This window comes from Crinia signifera, chromosome 2 (genome assembly GCF_055691185.1).
Source record: "Crinia signifera chromosome 2, ASM5569118v1, whole genome shotgun sequence".
Taxonomy (NCBI): domain Eukaryota; kingdom Metazoa; phylum Chordata; class Amphibia; order Anura; family Myobatrachidae; genus Crinia; species Crinia signifera.
Genome location: NC_139218.1, coordinates 201585710 through 201608338, shown reverse-complemented (window position 1 = coordinate 201608338; position 22629 = coordinate 201585710). Strand labels below are relative to the sequence as shown.

The window sequence follows — 22629 nt, the reverse complement described above, 5'->3', positions numbered from 1 at the left end:
TTTTCAGTGATAGATGTTGCCCATAGCAACAGATTCTACTTATCATGTATCTATCACAATCTAGAGGATAATAGCTAGAATTTGATTGGTGGTTAGGGGCAACATCTTTCACTTCTAAAATCTCACGCTTTAGTAAATTAACCCCTGAGTGTGGTTTTGGGCAAACCAAAACATGAGGTCGATGTACATTTCTAAAATTTCTATAAAACCCAGTAAAACAGAAATAACTGTGAGAAGATCATATACCCAGAAATGTCCGGATATGTGAGAGATGAAAGATTTCTATTGAAAAACACCAAATGCAGGAAAGTAAAAATGACAAATGTGTCAACTGTATACTGTGCTCCTTCTGGCTCTGCACAACACACAATGGGGGTTATTCTACAGTAGTTCACTCTTTCTGACAAATTCCTTCTTAGATGGACAAAACCATGTGCACTGCAGGTGGGGCAGATGTTACTTGTGCAGAGAGAATTAGATTTGGGTGGGGTTTTACTTCAAAGTGAGATCTATATTGCAGTGTAAAAACAAAGCAGCCAGTATTTACCCTGCACAGAAACAAAATAACTCACCCAAATCTAATTCTCTCTGCACATTTTACATCTGCCCCCCTGCAGTGCACATGGTTTTGTCCATCTAAGAAGGATTTTGTCAGAAAGAGTGAACTAGAATAACCCCCAATATTAGTTTTGCAGTTTTCACTGGTGAAGTAACTTCAGTTTAAAAAAAATATTTTTGGTACTTGTGTATTATCGAGACGCCTGGCTATGCTACGTTTTCAGCGTAGGTTAAGCTACCGTTGTCAGCGTAGCCCAACGGCTGCCTAGCGTAGTCAGCATAGTCAGGCAGCTTAGTCACTGTACTGTCCCCGGGAGATGCAGCTCTGTCCCCGGTGTCCCTGGCAAATCTAGTAAGCACCTCTCACACAGCGCCAGCGCCCACATGATCCCCTCTCCGCTGGTGGACGCCGGCGGAGAGGGGATCTTGCGGACGCCGGCAGAGAGGCGCTCCATCTGTCTGAGATGCAGGAGCGTCTCAGACGCTTGAGCATCTCAGTAAGTATTGCGGCAGGGTACTGCAACCCTGCCGACAGGGTTAGGGGTTCGGTAGCACGTGCGTCTCCTACACAAAGGGGGGGGTGGCCACAAGTGCTTCTCATGCGCAATAAAGGAGGCACAAATGCCTCCATTTGAAACCCCCACTATCCACGTCAGCCCGAAGTGTGGCGAGCGCAGAGAGCCCTGCGAGGGGATGCATTATGCGTCCTCCCAACCTTTTCATACCACCACTATCCATGTCGGCGTGGAGTTGTTTTTATAAAGTGTGGCGAGCGTAGCGAGGCGAGCGCACGTGGATTACTTCACATGTATTCCGCATCGCTCGCCATGCTTTGGGCTAGGTGGCTCGCTGCGTTCGCCACACTTTGTAAAATGAACTCCACTCCGACGTGGATAGTGGGGGTATGAAAAGGTTGGGACGATGTGTAGCATGGACGCTGGCCACGCTTCATGCTGGCGTGGATAGTGGGGGTGTTTCAGGAACACATTCACACCTGTCATGTCAGGCAGGTTATATTGGTCAATGGTTCCCACACAATGTAATAAGCGCTGACTGTCTATTATAACTGCGTAACCCTGTCTGACTACGCTAACTATGTTAGCTCCGGCTGGCAGCGAAAGGGCAGGAACACTACACTACGCTGACTACGCTGCCTACGGGAACACTAAGCCTATTCTGACAAGGACGCTACGCTAACTACGTAACGGGCGCCGTGATAATACACAAGTACTGTAATTTTAAAAAATACATTATATACGTGAACTACATCCAGGCAAGGCTTAAATAATTACGGAGATAAAATGTGCTTTTTTGTTGGCAAAGTGATCATTGGTGTTTAACCATAGCTTGCACGTTTGTCGAGGTACTCTTTATAAAAAAAAAAATGGATAACAAGTAGAGAAGGGGGAAGGGGCTTGGATTCCTTCCATAAAGTGCATCATAATTTCAGGAATGTCATATGCATAAATATATTCAGGGAGAGGTAATAGGTAGCATTTTGGAAAATGTCCTCGGTCCTGGCATATTTTCAGTCAAAGTTTCAATGCACTGTAACAGAATGAGACTATAAGCAAACTAACCACAAATGAACCTGAATCAATCTTGCCATGACACAACTTTATAGCTACGTTATGTGATAAAGATGCTGTGTAGTGGAGGCACACTCTGACTCTGTATGTCTTCACCACTGTTTATTTTGTCAGGATGACCGCAAACCAGTAATTTCCAGAAAGTATATGTTCATAGTCCTGCCACTTACTAAAAAAGACAAAGGGCCAGATGCACTAAGCTTCAAAAGTGATAAAATGGAGAGTGATAAACAACCAACCAATCAGCTCCTACCTGACGTTTTTCAAACACAACCTGAGACATGGCATGTATGATCTGATTGGCTGGCTGTTTATCACTCTCCATTTTATCACTTTTGAATCTTAAGGTGCGTACACACTGGCTATAATCGCTGGCAATATGGTCGCTGAGCGACCATATTGCCAGCAATTGGAGTGTGCAGCGCTGATAAATCACAGGGTGCGCGCTCCCGTTTTTAGCCCCCTTATGATCGCTGGTCGCGGGAGTTTGCTACTGCGACCAGCTGATTCCCTCTGCGGCTCCCCCGGCAGAGGTTCCTTTTCATCAGCGACCATCTCTGGTCGCTGATGATAAGGAGACACTGAGCAATATATCGCCCCCATGTGTACACAGCTTTAGTGCATCTGGCCCATACTTCCTAGTTACTAGAAGAAACACACAACAGAGAAATGTTTTGTCAGCCAGGTAGCACCACAACAATGGGCACACAAGGCATGGGTCCTGCCACCATAGTGCCAAATAGCCTTATACTGTTCAGTACAGGTCAGGTAAGGTTGGTTTAGTTTGGGTTCAATGGTAGTATAAACATTAATCTTGACATTTTAACTGATCAAGTAAGGTCCTGTTTATGATAGGGGGAAACTTAGCCAGTATCCATGGTATCAGCATCATAAGCATTTGCAGGATAATAATAATTCTAGAAATCCTATGATAACATTTGATAAATTCTTGGAAGAAGAAACTTGAGTTCACCTACTGTATAACAAATACTTTCCCCATAATGTGATAGTAGTAGTAGTAGTAGTAGTAGTAGTAGTAGTAGTATGTTTATTTATAAGACGCCACAAAGTTTCGGCAGCGCCGTACATATCAAACCAAAAAAAAATGACAAGGTAACGTACAGGGTGTGTTGATAAAATACAGCATAAATAGGGGTATAGCTGGTAAAACTAAAATTAGTTTTCTTTTTTCTCTCTACCTCTCTTGGCAAATCTACATAGAACTAAAATCAGCATCAGTTCTGAAGTAGGTGTGGAAATTGTCGAGGAGACTGAAGATGAAGTAGAGGAAGGAAAGAACCGGGCAGGAGCACTGGTGAGGTAAAGAGGTAGGGTGAGTATGTGCGGAAGGAGGGCTATACTCATAAGAGTTAACAGACTTAAAGGAGGTGGGTGGATGAACGAAAAACAATAGGATAAGTAGGATGGAGGGGTAGGGTAGGCAGGAAAGGAGGAGCAAAAGAGGTTAGTGTCACGGCCACCATCTCAGCTACCCTGGCTCCCTGTGCTGTCCCGGTTCTACAGACCTCTGATATGCTACAATCTGTCTTGGTGCTCACCTCCGCGGCTGATACCCATGCTGGCTGTCTGCATTCCAACACTCTGTCACCACCAGGTGACAGCTGTGGTGTGCAGTCTCCTGCTGTGCAGGGTCTGGTTGGCGTGAGGCATGGGTCGCCATGATGGTGTCCGTGTCATGTTAGGCCTCTGGCTGGGAAGTGCCGGCTGCAGCGCCTCCGCGTATATTCTCCGCCGGTTGGTTTGTGTCGCTGCATCTGGCGGCGGCCATCTTCTTGGTTACTACAGCCTATGCTACGCGGCTCCAAAGTGTGAGGTCACACGCACAGCCAATCACCGCTCAGCTCTACCCTTAAAGTCTGACTTGCCGGGCCAGACCGGCAGTCAGTACAATGATGTCTACCCGCTAACATCATTGGTCACTCCTGGCTATCCCCGTAGTATCCACTACAGGTCTCCTTCACATCCTGGTGAAAGTCTTCGCTGATCTCCATGCTGATAGTCCACTGCTCCACCATATCATCACGGAACCCTCTGCTGCCTATTAGGATAGGACAAGGTTAACCCCCAAAGGGTGTCATCTTCTTCCTTCATTCCTGACAGTTATTGTCCGTGGCATCCCTGGTCCTGCAGCTACGATCTCACTCAGCACAGATTCAACTGGACTTCATCTTCTTCTCCTTCATCCAATCATTCAACCATCCAATCCTTCATCCAATCATCCAATCTTTCTTTCAATCATCCAATCATCCAATCCTTCATCCAATCATCCAATCCTACATCCAATCATTCAACCATCCAATCCTTCATCCAATCATTTAATCTTTCTTTCAATCATCCAATCCTGCAATCATCCAATCATTCATTCAACTTCCCAATCATCTTCAAGCTCTCCAATAAGTATTGTTTATTATTACCTTCTTTCAGTTTATCAATATCTATAGTTATTCTATATGCCATCATTCATATATTGTACCGCAGTATCTTTATTAAAAAAGGTTTAATTTTATCCAATTGCTTCACTCCAGTCTGTCGTTCATGCAACAGCCCTACATTAAAGCACCCAGCCTCCATTACACTCCAGCTGGTGCTTCACGAAATGTGACAGTTAGGAGGAGGAGGGATAGGCTAATCGGAAGAAGTGGGTTTTGAGGGAACGCTTGAAGGCGGTAAGGGAATCAGAAAGCCTGATGGGTGGCGGGTGGTTGTTCCAGTGCAGGGGGACAGCGCAAGAGAAGTCTTGGACATGGGAGTGGGAGGAGGTGATTAGGTGAGAGGTCAGTCGTCGGTCGGCGGCGGAGCGAAGAGGACGAGAGGGAGTGTGGATAGAGATCAGTGAAGAGAGGTAAGGAGCGATGGAGGAGGAGAGAGCCTTGTAGGTGGTGGTGAGGAGTTTAAAGAGAACCCGGAAAGGAATGGGGAGCCAGTGAAGAGATAGACAGAGGGGGGAGGTGTAGGTATAGCGGCGGGAGAGGAAGATGAGCCTAGCAGCAGTGTTAATAATGGATTAGAGAGGGGCGAGGCGGGCGAGAGGTAGCCCAGAGAGAAGGATGTTGCAGTAGTCAAGGTGGGAGATGACAAGAGAGTGAATGAGAATTTTGGTTGCGTCAGTGGAGAGGAATGGTCTGATGCGCAAGATGTTGCGGAGGTGAAAGCGGCAAGACTGTGAGAGAGCACGAATGTGGGGGATGAAAGAGAGGGAGGAGTCAATGATGACACCGAGGCAGCGCGTTTGGTCGGTCGAGGTGATCTCGGTTTCACCAATGCTGATGTAGATAGTGGGAGAAGAGGGGATGTTCGGGGGATGGAAGATTAGAAGTTCAGTTTTAGCCATGTTTAGTTTCAGAAAGCGTTGGGTCATCCAGGCTGAGATGGCCATGAGGCATTCGGAGACCTTGGACAGGAGTGATGGGGATAGGTCGGGGGATATACAGTACGCTTACCTTTACATAGATGCAGCTAAGACTCCTTCTTGAGTGACAGAAAATTATTAATTAGGAGTTTGTATATTTGATTTGGAATAACAGCTCACAGACTCTGGGCCAGATGTACTCAGCTTGAAAAGTGATAAAATGGAAGGGATAAACCACCAGCCAATCAGCTCCTGTCATGTCACAGGCTGTCTTTGAAAAATGACAGGTAGGAGCTGATTGGCTGGTGGTTTATCACTCTCCATTTTATCACTTTTCATAGCTTAGTACATCTTGCCCTCAGTGCTTTATCGCTATTAAAAAAGGTACCAGTACTTAGAAGAAAAAATGGTGACAACACACAGTAAAAGGATGCTGGTTAAAGTTAAAACAAGATTTACAGTAGCTTTCACATGCAGGATAAGTGTGCAGGTACTTATTTTATTAATTTCTAAAATGATGTTACTGATTTGCTCCAGTTTCTGCTTAGCAGAGAGGCGGTGAATAGATGCGTTATGCATGTGCACAGTGTCTAATCATGGCAGACTGGAGGAACTGGCGGCATGCCAGCAGCTCATAGCGCACAGGCCATGCCTTTCATGGTAGATGCTAAATTGTAGTGGGCTAAAGGACCTTCCACACCCAGGGGGAGGAGCAAGGCCTGGGGGCTTGCTCCTTCACTATCCACGCCACCACTGGTTGCCTTTAGTAACCAGTGCCCGAAGCGTGGCGAACAAAGCGAGCCCGCGAGGGTCCATTTGGGACCCTTCTTCCGACCTTGCTCCTCCTTTCTCCACCCCCTCTCCTCACCTGTAACGTCAGTAGGTCCTATAGCCCACTACAATTTAGACCTAACTATGCCTTCATAGTGATGGCAATTGGGAGTGTGCCTCATGGGCACAAGCCATGCCCACTTTTGCTGATGTCACACCTCTTTTCAGGAGTCCCAATTCTATATATCTAAAAGTTGGTAGGTATGGTATTTATATCAGTAGAATTGTTTGTTTTTGATTTCCTGGGATTTCCTGTGATACAACAACAAATTGCTGCTTTCAAAACTGCCTTTTATGAAGAAAAGTCTGAAGATTACAGAATGGAGAACTATGTGGTAAAATTGCAATAGGGCATGCTACTGCTCTATAATGGTAAAACCCCTATTTATCATTCCTGAGAGACAGCATTGTATAGTTCTTATAGTATGTACATACAGAAAGACATGCAGCTAGCCATCTTTTACTTCAATGTGTGACACCCTTAATATATAAATGGAACAAAAACATATTGAAGTAAAAAAAAAAAAAAATAACTACAGCTGCCTGAGATTTACAGGGTTGTAAGACAACAAGCAAAAGGCATACCTCCCAACTGTCACGATTCCGTCGGGACAGTCCCGATTTTCGGGTCCTGTCCCGACGTCCCACCCGCGGCAGGCATTGTCCCGCTGCGGGGGGGTGACAGTTGGGAGACCCCCCAATGTAGTAGAATAGACGCTGTGCGCATGCGCACAGCGTCTATTCTCGTATGAAAATGAGGTCGCGGCTAATTAGCATAAGCCGCGCCCTCATTTGCATACGCCACGCCCCCTTTTCTTAACATGAAAAGTTGGGAGGTATGAAAAGGTGTTTATTGAATGCAGAGGCATGAGGTCTTAACTGTGCCTGAAAAAGTTCCAGAAGTCTTGCCAAACAATTGAGTCAAAAGGCATTATAAAGTAATGTACTGTGCTTTATCATGGAACTAGAATTACATTCTCAGTCTAGAGAACTCGCAATGAAACTGGATAGCAATTGTGACTATTTAGATCACAGATAATAAAGTCAGTTTTTAATCTATACATGCTAATTTCACAGGGCCATAAATAGGGGCATGCGAGAGGTACTGCCTCACAGTACAGTGCAGGGCCTTAGGGGCAACACTATTATTACCCCACATTCTCTGCATTTGGCTATAAGGGTGCCATTAATGGCACCCTGCAGCCAGAACTTCTGAGGCAGTGCAAGGGTCTGTTTGGTCTGTGACCTTGCTCCACGGCTCCCCCGCTGGTCAGGGAACAACCAACAGCGTTGTCACGATGACAGACATACATAGACATGATGTGCTTGCTGGTGCACCCTGTAGGGGTTGCTGTTCTCAGGTCATGTCTATGGAACAGACCACTACTTTCTACTCCAGAATGTCAAGGTGTAGATGGTGGAACTCAAGGAATATGGAGGCTTGCACAAGATAGAAATAATTAAGCTGTGTTCCATACAGTAGTTTAAATTGGGAATACTATTGTGTAGCCATGCCCTGTCTTTGTAAGACCACACCCCTTTTACAGTACATGCTTTATAGTTGAAACATTTCTGAAAGGGTAGAATCTATGAGCGGGCCACCAAATTACTGCCTAGCCCTAAATTACAAAAATATTGCTTTATGTTTTGAGTTTAGGTCTGTCATAATTATGTAAATTTAAATGGTCTGAATGAATTACTGTATAGTATTGATTTGTCTATGTACTGTAGTTAATGTGTATGTATTCTACGGTCGATATTGGTAAAGAGTTGAAATATTCATTTTATTTACTTAATTTTATTTAAAATTTTCATACTGTACCATGTACTCCAATTGGGAACAGTGTGCCAAGGGAAATGGTAGCGGACCCAAAGCATGGTTAGAGAAGTGAGCCATGTGAGGGTACACCGTACACTAATGTGCTTAGGTGTCCTCATTGACAACAAAAAACACATGAAATATTCACGTCAACCTTTCAATGTGTCGACATTTCTCATGTCGACATTTTGCTTGTGTTAACCTTTTGTCAATGTCAACCTTGTTCATCTCAACCATTTGTTAATGTCAACTTTGTGTATGTCAAACTTTGTGTCAACCTTTTGACTGTTGATGTAGACACTGTCAACCCTATGATCCAAACCCCAAACCAATACATGCCTATGAGAACTCCAATTCCGAACTTTAGAAACCATAACGTACTTCCATCTTGCATTATGGTAGAACTTTTCAATTTATTAATTTATTAAGTTGTGTACACACGGTGTGAATCTGAGTCATGGCTGATTTTTACTATAAAGTTTTGACTATGCGATTTTGACTATCTCCCCTTACAATTTTGACTATAAGCTATTTGGCTTATGGTCAAATACACTGTACACATATACATAGTTAAAATTGTCTTGACTGCACAATTTATCTCTACTTGTGATACCAACCTCGCGTGCATCGGTATCGCATACAGGGTTAACACCATACAATTTTGGCTAACTTACTATATGATTTCAGCTATCTAGCCAAAATTGTAAGCCAAAACCGCACCATGTGTACACTGCTTTAATGTCTTTCTGGGTTGATTTTTATGTATTCCACTGGCATTTTGCAGGCAAGGCAAGACAAATGAAGTACTGTAACCAAAGTTACAATACATAGCCGTTGGGAATGTATTGATGAAGCTTTTGCAAGGTGGCAATTCTATTTAACAGAACAAATAAACTTTGCAAATCCTTTAGAACACAAGTTCTCAAAGTTGGTCCTCAGGACCCCAGGCACTGCATCAGTTTATGCTTTGCATGTCTCCTCACAGAATCACAAGTGAAATAATTAGCTCCACCTCTGGATCTTTTAAAATGTGTCAATCAGTAATGAGTGCATCTGTTGGGTGACCTGGAAAAATAATTTGGCAAAAGCTCTTATGGGCAACTGTTGCATCCATCATACTTGCCTACCTGACCCTCTCCATGCGGGAGAAAATGCTCTGTTTCTGGACTTGCCTGGTAATGTATGATTGCCATCACCTGTGAGGAGCTACAGTAGGTTAAGGTGTTTCACCACAGGTGCTGGCAATCATACTTTACCAGGGAAGTCCAGGAGCAGAGCATTTTCTCCCGCATGGAGAGGGTCAGGTAGGCAAGTATGGCATCCATGCATAGTAGTATGGAGAGACAGACCTTTATTGCAACCTTAGTAGCTGCTGCCTATTGAAGGGTAATATCTTTATAAAGAGGTGTGTCAATACTAGTACCTTTCATGGCTAAGGGCAAATCATAGTGGAGGGCCTAGCTGTTCTGAAGAATTTTCTGCAATTAGTGAATAGTTGTCTAATATCTTGCCTAAAATGATACACATATGGGTGGTCTGCTTCAACAAACTGCTTACAGCAGTAAAACTCCTGCACAGCCCTCCTGTCAGTTCTAGCCAGTTCAGATTACCTGCTGCATGCTGCTGCTAACCTCAGTCCCTGACCCAGAAGTAACATTATCATATTTTACCATCCACGTGGACTCTGAAGTGCATACTGTTCTCGATGCTGAGAGACAAAAAAGAAAGCACCCATTATGATGGCTGTCGCTGGGCAGCCAAGTGAGACTCTGTAGCAGTGGGGGTACCCAGCGGCAGGTTCTTAGTGAACCAAAGCAAACTCCAGACAAGGTCTATGCACCAGGGGATATCTTTACCGGGATGCAGTTAAGATCCCGGCGCCGGAATCCCGACCGCCGAAATGCCGACACTTTCTCCCTCCTGGGGTGTCCACGACACCCCTGGAGGGAGAATAAATTAGTGTGCCGAGCGTAGCGAGGCACCGGGCCCGCTGCGTGGCGATCCACGTCCCCCCCTTGTTGGCATTTCGGCTGTCGGGATTCCGGCGTCGGGATTCTGAACGCCGGGATCCCGACCGCCGGGATTCAATACTGAATCCATCTTTACCAAGAAGGGCCACCAGTAGCATACCACTGAGGGTACTGAGCCAGTCTCGAGCTCCCGGTGAACCTAGATTTTGCTAAAAGACACGTGAGAAGTGGTATCCCAAGCTCCGTTCTGCGAAGTGTACACTGACCTAAATCAGTGTGTTTGACTCCCCTCTTCCCCTCCCCATTGATATTGTGATTTACTGATTTATGTGTCCTGGCTGCCGACGGTAGGGCGAGCGTACGCCAGTTTTCACTGGGATCGCAAGCCCGCCTGAAGCCGCGGTGTAAGACGTCTGCACCGCCGCCTCTCGAATCACAGAGCAACCGTGAGACAGACGGCGCTATTACTTACACGCCGCTGCCTACGTAGCTCTGTGCCTCTACCTTGGAGCAGACGGAAGACAGACGGCGGTGACATTTACACGCCGCCTGTCCACGACTAATTTCGCTCTGCTCAACCACTGCCTGTCGGTATACCTCCCGGCTGTAGTGGGAGTTTTGACACAGAAGTGGCAGTTCTGGTCAGCTCTCACTCGCCGGGTAGGCTCTTAGCCCCCATACACACCCATAACAAGGGTGGCAATAATAAAATATATTTCTGCATACTAGCAATTTTGCCATTCTGGTGACAATCTGTGCCAATCCTCCCCCAGCAGGATCAGGGAGTGTCATTAATACCACATCCCGAATGACCAGATCCCGGGGAATTTAGTAGCACTACTTTGATATTAGGGCTGAGCCACAGTGTTTCACCAAGAGACAGCAGTGGATAAGCCAATTGAACACCTACAGTATCAGTGGCTGACAGACATTGGAACCATAGTGTTTAGCACTCACATATTTAAAGTGCCCTACCTGTCTGCCAGCAGTGCCATAGTAGCACACACATATACCCTCAAGGGGCCACCAGGGGAATTGGGGCTACACTGAATAAGGATAAAAAATTATCCTTTTTTATCACACTGTCCGTGTCTCATGTTTGTCATTTGTTTGTCAATACTTCGCACCTTTGTCTTTTATAAAAATGAAATAAAAGTTACCTTTTAAATATTTCTGTATCTTGAGGTGCACCACACCGCGACATTTTCTTTCCTTTTTTTTAAATAATTCTCAGTTAGCGTTCTACTACTGAGAGAATCAACATGGTCAACCACTTTTTACAGTAGTGGTGCATATAATCCCTCATTTTTTTAATTTTTTATTTATTTATTATTTTCTGTTTTTAATTGTTTGCATTGAAATGATTAACAATTTATCTAAGTAAAAGTTTTTGGTTTTCATTTACATAATGGCCCTTATTTTGATTAATTTGGTCCTCCATCCGTACGTACGATGTTTATTGTCTGCGCATGCGCAGGCATGTTTCTGCGCATGTGCAGACACACGCTGAGGGGGGGCAAAGAAGGGTGGGGGGAGCCGGGCAGCCCCATTAGCATATGGGAATGCCCAGCTTTCCATGGGCGTTCCCATGAGAAGGCTGGGCGTTCCCCGGCTAATAAGGCAGTGAAGGACATGCGTGGCACGGGCAGCTGACATTACCGGATGTCAGCTGCCCGCCCTGTTCTTGCACAGGGTGCCCGCAGTTTAGAGTGACTATATAGGTAACTCTGAACTGCATGCACAGGAGAAATCATTTGATGGTCGGCGACCATCGAATGGTATCTCCCTGCCTGTGAATGGATGATTATATAAATCATTGATTCGCAGCTGTGCGAGGGGGGGGGGGGGGCACGGTGTGCAAGGGGGGGGTGTGGACAGCACTGCGGACGGAGGGCGGCGCCTGATGGACTTGCAAGGCTGCGAATTTCACAGCCTTGCGAGTCAATCAGAATAAGGCCCAATGTTTGTTATATCGATCATTTCGTTTCTTCACATTTTAGTATTGCAAATTATATCATTCTTGCTTTTTTGTTATCTAAGGGTTTGGGGTCCAAATATACAATCATGCTGTCCACACTGGTGACCCTATTGTGTAGAATACAAGGTTGTTGATTCATTTCTACTACATGAGCTGTAGTAGAACTGAATCAAGTAATCACTGATCCATGTGACCTGATAGTGGATGAAGCCATACCCATGTCAAATGTGTAGGCCAAAAACTCTAGAAGAGAGAAATGGTTAGAATCCAGAAGACTGAAAATGCCAGGAAAATGTTTTTTTGATCATTGCAGTATATCTAGCCTTTGTTTATGGTTTCAAAGAAGCAATAACAAGAACTGTTGTGGATGTAGGTAAGAATAAATGTGTCATCAGCCTAACAATGTTGCCACTCACATGGGCCCTTATTCTGATCGGTGCGGATATTCCCGAATTCTTTCGGTGCGGGCCGCACGCATCGCTGTGCGGCAGCGTGCGGCCATCGTCCGTAGAAACGCCCACGTGTCCTCCGCATTCGGACGGACTCACTCTGTAAGAACAGGGCGTGTGTACGGACGACATATAAACCATGCGTGTGCGGGGGAAACACTCCGATTCTGCACGGTCTGACCGCGTATGCACGGCCTTCCCGCGTCAGAACGGACGCGAACCGGCCACTACGCACAGATGCGGTGTACTTCCGCATACAACAAGACTACTGTTATCAGAGTTCCCACATAGATCACATGACACACTTATGCAATTAGCAAACCACTTTGAGAACAGATTGTTGCTCCTGGTCATCTGTTATTTAGCTAATTGATCCTTAAACACTTGCAAGCACTATACATTAACCCTAACATTCCCTATGGGGATAAAAATGTTATCTACCCTTTTGCTGTGTACATATCTAAACATCCACATGTTTGTGTGTTAAATGCTTTTTATACTTTTAATGTTAAAGACTAAAATAACACACAGACAACTTCTTAAACAAGTGCAAACTTTTATTCAAAAACATAACAAAAGGACCACTATCACTGGTCCAGCAGCAGGACACAGAGGTCCTCCACATGGGCCGTCATCCGCCTCAGGTCCTCTCTCAAGCTCATGAGAGCCCCTCTCACTCCCTGGGGTGGCTCCTGGTAATCTGTGTGCATGAGAAAGGGGGTACAACATTAATTATGCTACTCACGTACACCTTGTACAGTCAATCCTAAGTACCTACACCACAGGTCTTCAACCTGTGGCCCTCCAGATGTTGTGGAACTACATGTCCCAGCATGCCCTGAGGTTTTTTGGCATGCTCTTATAGGAACAAATGTGGCAATGCATGTTGGAACATGTAGTTTCACAACATCTGGAGGGCCAAAGGTTGAAGACCCATGACCTACACCATGCGAAATCATACATACCAAAAAAACCTTATCCACTTATGTATGTTATGTCATCAAATATATGATCATGATGCTGCCACCACACCCACACACTTGTGTGACATATACATTTCACAATCTATATATCAAAAACACAACCACACTTGAGGATCACTCACACTTGTCCTGGCCAAAGACTCCTCACTCAACTCAAAACATACACCCACTACAACATGCCACATTGACCCATACATATATACCTGCATGTTACTGCTTAATAGCTAAACTGCATGATAGATAGATAGATAGATAGATAGATAGATAGATAGATAGATAGATAGATAGATAGATAGAATAGATAGAATAGATACCACAGGAAAATGCTCGGCTACTTCCTCTGCCCATTACTTCATGATTCCTTGTCACATTTGACACATAGGTGAAAGGGCAGAACTAATCCGCTTCCATACAACTAACAATTTCTAAGCTCAATCCATCATACATAATACCTTACAAAAATACATGACAACAACACGGGCACACTGGCTAGAGGGGGGCCCATGCAAACTGCCCACATGGGACTCCAGTATAAATCAGGCCTGCCCATATTCCATTGAAGTGTTTTTGTTGCTTCTATACAAAGAGCATCCATAAATTAACACTCATCACCTACATGAGCATCCAGATTGCACGTTTGCAGCATGGGCCTATAAGACCAAAGTGTGTCTGTTGTTTTCCATTTTTTGGGACTACTCTTTACTATATTATAGGAAAATTGAATCAGCTGTGCGACATAACAACCTGTACCTAACTCACTAATGAAGCATTATGTCTACTTACCCCTGGCAGGCAGCTCGACCAGGTCGTCCTCCTCCACATTGGGAGGTGGTGGAACATCCTCCAGGGGTAGGGGCACCTCCTCCTCCTCCACTTCCACCTCCTGCCCGACCTCCTGTGCCTCCTCTGTATCCTCCTCTGTCACATAACTCTGGGCCTGTGACTCCTCGTCAATGCCCACCTCTTGTCTGGGCTCCTCAATGGCCATCTCCTCATTGGCCACCTCCTCTGTGGCCTCCGCACTGGCCACCTCCTGGGCCTCCTGACGGGCCTGTCTTGCTCTCTCCCGCGCTGTGGGTTAAACATACAAAATGGGTGAGTGTCATTTCACATTGAAATTACTCTAACAAGTACATCTCATAACCACATTATATATGTGTTATATATCACACATATAGTATATGGCTTTTCTATGTCATAAACACCCAATTGACCTCATGTAATATTAATATTAAATAATGTGAAAATGCAAACACTCAATGGCCTAGATGCACTAGCCTTCAAAAGTGATACAATGTAGAGTGATAAACACGCAGCCAATCAGATCCTTCCTGTCATGTCACAGACTGTAGTTGTAAAAGGGCAGGTAGGAGCTGATTGGCTGGCTGTTTGTTACTCTCCATTTTAACACTTTTGAAGCAGACCGAATCCTGGCCACTGTCATTTATATGTATTTGGCGAAAATACTTACAGCGTTGCAGACGCCACCTCAGAGCCTGCAGACGCTCCGGCTCCCGCCTCCGCAGGTCGGACCATCGCCTCTCCAGTTGGGCGATGGTCCTCCGCACATGAGTGCGGGCGAATATGCGGCGCCGGGCCGCAACATATGCCCGGCGCTTGTCTCTGTTGCTTATGAAGGGGCCTGCCTGCCCCAGTCTGCGCTCCATAACTCCCACCAGCGCCAGTAGCTCCGCAGTGGAGAACGGTTCTGCACGCTGGTAGGAAGCCATTTTAGCAATGGCACATGAAAATACATCCTGTCGTGTGATTGGTTGGTAACTTCACTATTTGGTATAAACTTTATTATCCATATTGACATGGACGTTGTGTATGCGCCCAAACATCTGCGATAACATCGCACCGCCAAGCAACGCGTGCTATAGGTTGCCATCGCTTAGCTGTACTTCGCATTACTTTTTATGTGTATGTGTACATTTATGAAAAAAAACACATACACATACTAGCACTTGCCCATTACATTGGACACCTGCCTGCCTGCCTGCCTGCCTGCCTCCTACTGCTTATATATTTTTAACTAACCACCCAAAATCTACATATATATATGTGATCATCCCAAAAACATCATAACCACAAATAGTCACATCCACATCCCACACATACATGGTGTTAAAAAAAAGAAATTCAATGTACTCACCAGACTTGGATGATAAGCTCAACTAAAAAAAGGAATACATAACATATGATTTGAAATCTATGGACAATACGTGCAATATTGGCCTTAAACCAATACACCTCAAACACAATACGTAGTGCTAGTGCTATTGCCATTAAGAGGCCATGCTGCCTAATGTTTAAATGGGAGGACACAAAATTGAAGTCATTGTCTACCTTGATGGGGATAATCGATCAAATACATGTTTGGTCTGGACAACATTCAGAAATGTACCTGAAGTATCTCAGGGCCACAGAGTCCCGCAGCTGGTATCCGCGTCGGCTTTCCGGGGAGCGGGATGGGCGCATGGGCGGGTCTTGCGGCTCAGATGGAACCTCCCACTCATCAAAGGGTATCTCACGCCGCACAGCTATGTTGTGGAAAAAAACACACAGGCCCACAATCCTCGACACCATTTCAGGCGCATATTGTAAGTCACCACCAGTGCGGTGGAGCACTCTAAATCGACCCTTCAACAGGCCAATTGAGCGCTCCACCACTTGCCTGGTGGCAACATGCGCCCTATTGAATGCCTCCTGTGGACCTGGTTGTGGGGAGCTGTACGGCGTAAGTAGCCAGGGCGTACATGGGTAACCGGAGTCACCCAGAACCCACGCATCACGGCCTTCAAGCTCTTGGAGTCTTTGCCATATCCCGGTTTGTCGGATAACATGCGAGTCATGGGCACTTCCAGGAAACTTCGAGTTGAAGGAGAGAATTTCCATGGATGGGCCACATACCACCATCACGTTCAGTGAGTGGAACAATTTTCGGTTCCTATAGATCTTCTCACTTCGAGATGGAGGCACAAATGGTACATGGGTGCCATCCACAGCCCCTATCACATTAGGGAAGCCAGCAATTTGATGGAATGCCTGCTGGCTTCCGTGAAGGGTTTCTTGGGCAAAAGACATGGCCACAAAGTGCCCCTTGCGCCTATACATGGCTGACATCACACGCCTCAGGATTCGGCAGAAAGCCGGCTGAGATATTCCAGCAAGTACTGCCACTACTTGTTGGAAAGATCCTGAGGCGCAGAAATGCAACACCGCCAGCAGCTGTGTGTGAGGCGGAATTGCTGTCGTGATCCCATGAAGAGGTTCTAGATCACTCTCAATTAAAGAGAGTATATCTAGAATAACATGTGGGGGTAACCTGTACCTAGTAAGTACCTCATCATCGGGCATCCCAAAGAGTGTCACCCGTGTGCGGAAGATTCTAGCACGTCCTGGCCTCCTTGGGCGACGAGTGGGGTGAGCCGCAAGTGACCTTAGCCGGTGTGCCATGTAGCGCATGACCCCTTCAGCTAGCTACAAAAAAAGGTTACAAAATAAGGATACACCTATGGCAAGATTGGTGATACTTCTAAATTGGACACATTTAATGCAACTATACGTACAATACAGGGGCGCCCAGTGTAGTCCCACAGATCCATAGTACTCTAGAAAGAAGATAGAATTATCTAACCACACCACACACCTTGTTAAAGACACATTTATTGTAAACATGTAACAACTAAACACAAAGTAAGTATTACAGGTGTGCTCACCTGCTCAATAACTAAATACAAACAAATCCCATAATGCTGGGACATGTAGTTCACCATTATATGGTGCCACACACGTTTAACATATGTCAGTTAAATGGTGGCCAGCTAACATGTTTCTGTAATGCTAACAAGACTGTGCTGTTCCAACAATCTGGAGCAGCAGAATGCTTACCTTATAACCTGGCCCAATACTGCTCTGGAGACAAATGCACCTAGCTGCTATGCACAATTTATAGGCCTAGCACATGTGTTGTGCATGACATCATTGATGAGTATTGCATGACTTCTGCCCCGGATTTGAACATGGATTGTGCAAATGCCTTTTTATGGTCATTCTCCACACAAACACAGTACTACTGAACATTTGACAGATAGCATTTAGGATTGCATAACGTTACATGTGTCCATGACAACAAATCTTTAAACAGGTCACCTACATATTAGTTAGATGTTTCTCCATGTTTTGTACAAGCGATTTACAGCTACTATGGGCGTGGCCTATGCGCCGCACACACACCACGGCGTACGCAGCCGTGCGTGACGCTGCCGCATGGAACGCAGCTTGTAGCTGATTAACGCCAATTACTCCAAACTTATTTAAAATTGCCCTACACAGGCAAAGAGTTGTTGCTAACATGGCTGGCTCAGAGTCAGAGGAAGAACAGGTGGTGCAGAACCTCTTGGCCCGCATGGAGGCCAACACCACCTATGTACCCCTCAACCCAGAGGACCCAGCTGGCCCATCAACATCAGGCCAATCAGCAGCTGGGCCATCCTCAGCAGAATCATTGGGAACACAGCAGGTGGCTTCCTAACAGAGTAGCCAGCCCAGCACTTCAGGTACAGCAACCGGTGGCCGTGGCCGTGCCAGTGGCCATGCCCGTGGCCGCAGTGGGGCAACACGGGAACCCACAACACGAAACATGGCATTTGAACCGCGGGAGCTTGACATCCTGGTGACCCGGGCACGTGATTTAATTGAGTGTCCAGCGGTGAAGTTGACACACACAAGGAGATGGAAGATCTGGGAGGAGATAACGGCGGAGATTAATGCAGTGGCTCCACAAGTTCGACAGGCGGAGCATGTTAACCCCTTCCTGACAGAGCCAGTTTTTGCGTTCCTGACAGAGCCCTTTTTTTCAAATCTGACATGTCTCACTTAAGTGGGGATAACTTTTTTTTGCTTTTACTTATCCCAGTGATTTTGAGATTGTTTTTTCGTGACACATTGTACTTCAAATTAGTGGTAAATTTGGGTCGATACAGTCTGTGTTTTTTTGTGAAAAATACCAAAATATCGTGAAAAAATGGAAAATTTAGCGATTTGCAAAATGTTAAATTTTCTGCTTGTGAGACAAATAATCTTACCACTCAAAATAGTGAATAACTAACATAGACCATATGTCTACTTTATGTTGACATCATTATTTCAACTTCCTTTTAATTTTTTGGGACACTAGGAGGCTTACAATATGAATAGCAAATTCTCAAATTTTCAAGAAAATTTCAAACACTGATTTTTTTAGGGACCAGTTCAGTTCTGATGTGACTTTGAGGGACTTGTATGTGAGACACCCCCATAAATGATGCCATTTCAAAAACTGCACCCCTCACAGTATTCAAAACAGCATTTTGGAAGTTTGTTAACCCTTTAGGTGTTTCACAGGAATTAAAACAAAGTGTAGGTGAAATTTCAAAATTTCTTTTTTTTTGCAGATTTGCAATTTTAATACATTTTTCTAAGGAACACAGTACATTTTACTAGAGAAATGTGACTGAAAATTGATTCCCCCAATTCTTTTGGTTTCATAAATATCCTATATGTGGCCCTAGTGTGCACGGTGACCAAACCACAGGCTTCATAATAGAAGGAGCACCTACTTGATTTTGGAGCCTCCTTTTTATGAGATTATTTTTTAGGCACCATGTAGGTTTCTAGGCACCATAAGATGCTAAAAGTTAGGAACCCCCCCACAAGTGACCCCATTTTGCAAACTACACCCCTCAGGGAATTCATCTAGGGGTATAGTGTACATTTCAAACCCCCAGGGGTTTCACCAATTGTGGTACAACTGGGCAGTGAAAATGAAAAATTATTTTTTTTACACAAAAATACAGTTCTGGCTCCAAATTTGTCATTTTCAGAAGGTATGAAGGAGACAAAGCACCCCAAAATCTGTGCCCCAATTTCTCCCGAGTACGGCAATGCCTCACATGTGATCAAAAAATACCAGTTGGGTGCATGGCAGGACTCAGAAGGGAAGGAGTGATTTTTGGATTTTGCAGCTCAGATTCTGGTGGAATTTTGGTGGGTGCTATGTCGCATTAGCAAGACCCCCAAAGCACCAATACAGTGGAACCCCCCCACAAGTGACCCCATTTTGCAAAGTACACCCCTCAGGGAATTCATCTAGGGGTATAGTGTACATTTCAAACCCCCAGGGGTTTCACCAATTTTGATACAAGTGGGCAGTGAAAATGAAAAATTACATTTTTTTACACAAAAATGCAGTTCTGGCTCAAAATTTTTCATTTTCAGAAGGTATGAAGGAGAAAAATCACCCCAAAATCTGTGCCCCAATTTCTCCCGAGTACGGCAATGCCTCACATGTGACCAAAAAATACCAGTTGGGTGCATGGCAGGACTCAGAAGGGAAGGAGTGATTTTTGGATTTTGCAGCACAGATTCTGGTGGAATGAATGGTGGGTGCTATGTTGCACCAATACAGTGGAACCCCCCCACAAGTCACCCCATTTTGCAAAGTACACCCCTCAGGGAATTCATCTAGGGGTATAGTGTACATTTCAAACCCCCAGGGGTTTCACCAATTTTGATACAAGTGGGCAGTGAAAATGAAAAATTACATTTTTTTACACAAAAATGCAGTTCTGGCTCAAAATTTTTCATTTTCAGAAGGTATGAAGGAGAAAAAGCACCCCAAAATATGTGCCCCAATTTCTCCCGAGTACGGCAATGCCTCACATGTGACCAAAAAATACCAGTTGGGTGCATGGCAGGACTCAGAACGGAAGGAGTGATTTTTGGATTTTGCGGCTCAGATTCTGGTGGAATTTTGGTGGGTGCTATGTCGCATTAGCAAGACCCCCCAAGCACCAATACAGTGGAACCCCCCACAAGTCACCCCATTTTGAAAACTACACCCCTCAGGGAATTCATCTAGGGGTATAGTGTACATTTCAAACCCCCAGGGGTTTCACCAATTTTGATACAAGTGGGCAGTGAAAATGAAAAATTACATTTTTTTACACAAAAATGCAGTTCTGGCTCAAAATTTTTCATTTTCAGAAGGTATGAAGGAGAAAAAGCACCCCAAAATCTGTGCCCCAATTTCTCCCGAGTACGGAAATGCCTCACATGTGACCAAAAAATACCAGTTGGGTGCATGGCAGGACTCAGAACGGAAGGAGTGATTTTTGGATTTTGCAGCACAGATTTTGGTGGAATGAATGGTGGGTGCTATGTTGCACCAATACAGTGGAACCCCCCCACAAGTCACCCCATTTTGCAAAGTACACCCCTCAGGGAATTCATCTAGGGGTATAGTGTACATTTCAAACCCCCAGGGGTTTCACCAATTTTGATACAAGTGGGCAGTGAACATGAAAAATTACATTTTTTACACAAAAATGCAGTTCTGGCTCAAAATTTTTCATTTTCAGAAGGTATGAAGGAGAAAAAGCACCCCAAAATCTGTGCCCCAATTTCTCCCGAGTACGGCAATGCCTCACATGTGACCAAAAAATACCAGTTGGGTGCATGGCAGGACTCAAAAGGGAAGGAGTGATTTTTGGATTTTGCAGCTCAGATTCTGGTGGAATTTTGGTGGGTGCTATGTCGCATTAGCAAGACCCCCCAAGCACCAATACAGTGGAACCCCCCCACAAGTGACCCCATTTTGCAAACTACACCCCTCAGGGAATTCATCTAGGGGTATAGTGTACATTTAAAACCCCCAGGGGTTTCACCAATTTTGATACAAGTGGGCAGTGAAAATGAAAAATTACATTTTTTACACAAAAATGCAGTTCTGGCTCAAAATTTTTCATTTTCAGAAGGTATGAAGGAGAAAAAGCACCCCAAAATCTGTGCCCCAATTTCTCCCGAGTACGGCAATGCCTCACATGTGACCAAAAAATACCAGTTGGGTGCATGGCAGGACTCAGAAGCGAAGGAGTGATTTTTGGATTTTGCAGCACAGATTCTGGTGGAATGAATGGTGGGTGCTATGTTGCACCAATACAGTGGAACCCCCCACAAGTCACCCCATTTTGCAAACTACACCCCTCAGGGAATTCATCTAGGGGTATAGTGTACATTTCAAACCCCCAGGGGTTTCACCAATTTTGATACAAGTGGGCAGTGAAAATGAAAAATTACATTTTTTTACACAAAAATGCAGTTCTGGCTCAAAATTTTTCATTTTCAGAAGGAATGAAGGAGACAAAGCACCCCAAAATCTGTGCCCCAATTTCTCCCGAGTACGGCAATGCCTCATGTGTGACCAAAAAGTGGCAGGACTCAGAAGGGAAGGAGTGATATTTGGATTTTGCAGCACAAATTCTGGTGGAATGATGGTGGGTGCTATGTCGCATTAGCAAGACCCCCAAAGCACCAATACAGTGGAACCCCCCCACAAGTGACCCCATTTTGCAAACTACACCCCTCAGGGAATTCATCTAGGGGTATAGTGTACATTTCAAACCCCCAGGGGTTTCACCAATTTTGATAAAACTGGGCAGTGAACATGAAAAATTACATTTTTTTACACAAAAATGCAGTTCTGGCTCAAAATTTTTCATTTTCACAAGGAATGAAGGAGACAAAGCACCCCAAAATCTGTGCCCCAATTTCTCCCGAGTACGGCAATGCCTCACATGTGACCAAAAAATACCAGTTGGGTGCATGGCAGGACTCAGAAGGGAAGGAGTGATTTTTGGATTTTGCGGCTCAGATTCTGGTGGAATGAATGGTGGGTGCTATGTGGCATTAGCAAGACCCCCGAAGCACGGTGAAATTATGAACCTAATATTCCATAGATGTGTGGTATATTTTAAAACACTCCTTTATACATAGGCCGGGTTTGTCGGGGCAAGTGTCACACTGGAAAATAGTTTGCTTTCTTATTCCCTTTTTATAGCAAACTTTGCACCTTTTTTGTGTCCTGCCCTTTTTTCCAGTGGAGGGGATTTCATCAGGAAAATGCTGCCCTGGTACAATACGGGGGCCAGTACTAGAAGTACTGGGGCCCTCTGCCTGCTGGTTCCCAAATATTAGGCCCTTTATGACTTCCTCTTGAAAGTGCATAAATGTCCCCCTCTGGCCGGTAGAACGGAATAGC

General features: G+C 45.0%; 1 protein-coding gene across 1 annotated transcript in view; it reads right to left on the bottom strand.

Annotated features, from left to right (window-relative positions):
* Window positions 1–12969: 12969 nt before the first annotated feature.
* LOC146058476 (uncharacterized) overlaps window positions 12970–22629 on the bottom strand; it is an 85716-nt gene continuing 76056 nt past the window's right edge. Inside the window, exons 2-4 of the mRNA XM_083170767.1 lie at window positions 15703–15724; window positions 14331–14618; window positions 12970–13264 (exon numbers count right to left, since the gene is read on the bottom strand). Of these exons, the coding sequence (XP_083026893.1) occupies window positions 13152–13264; window positions 14331–14618; window positions 15703–15724 (423 nt within the window). The 3' untranslated portion in view covers window positions 12970–13151. The remainder of the gene's footprint in view (window positions 13265–14330; window positions 14619–15702; window positions 15725–22629) is intronic.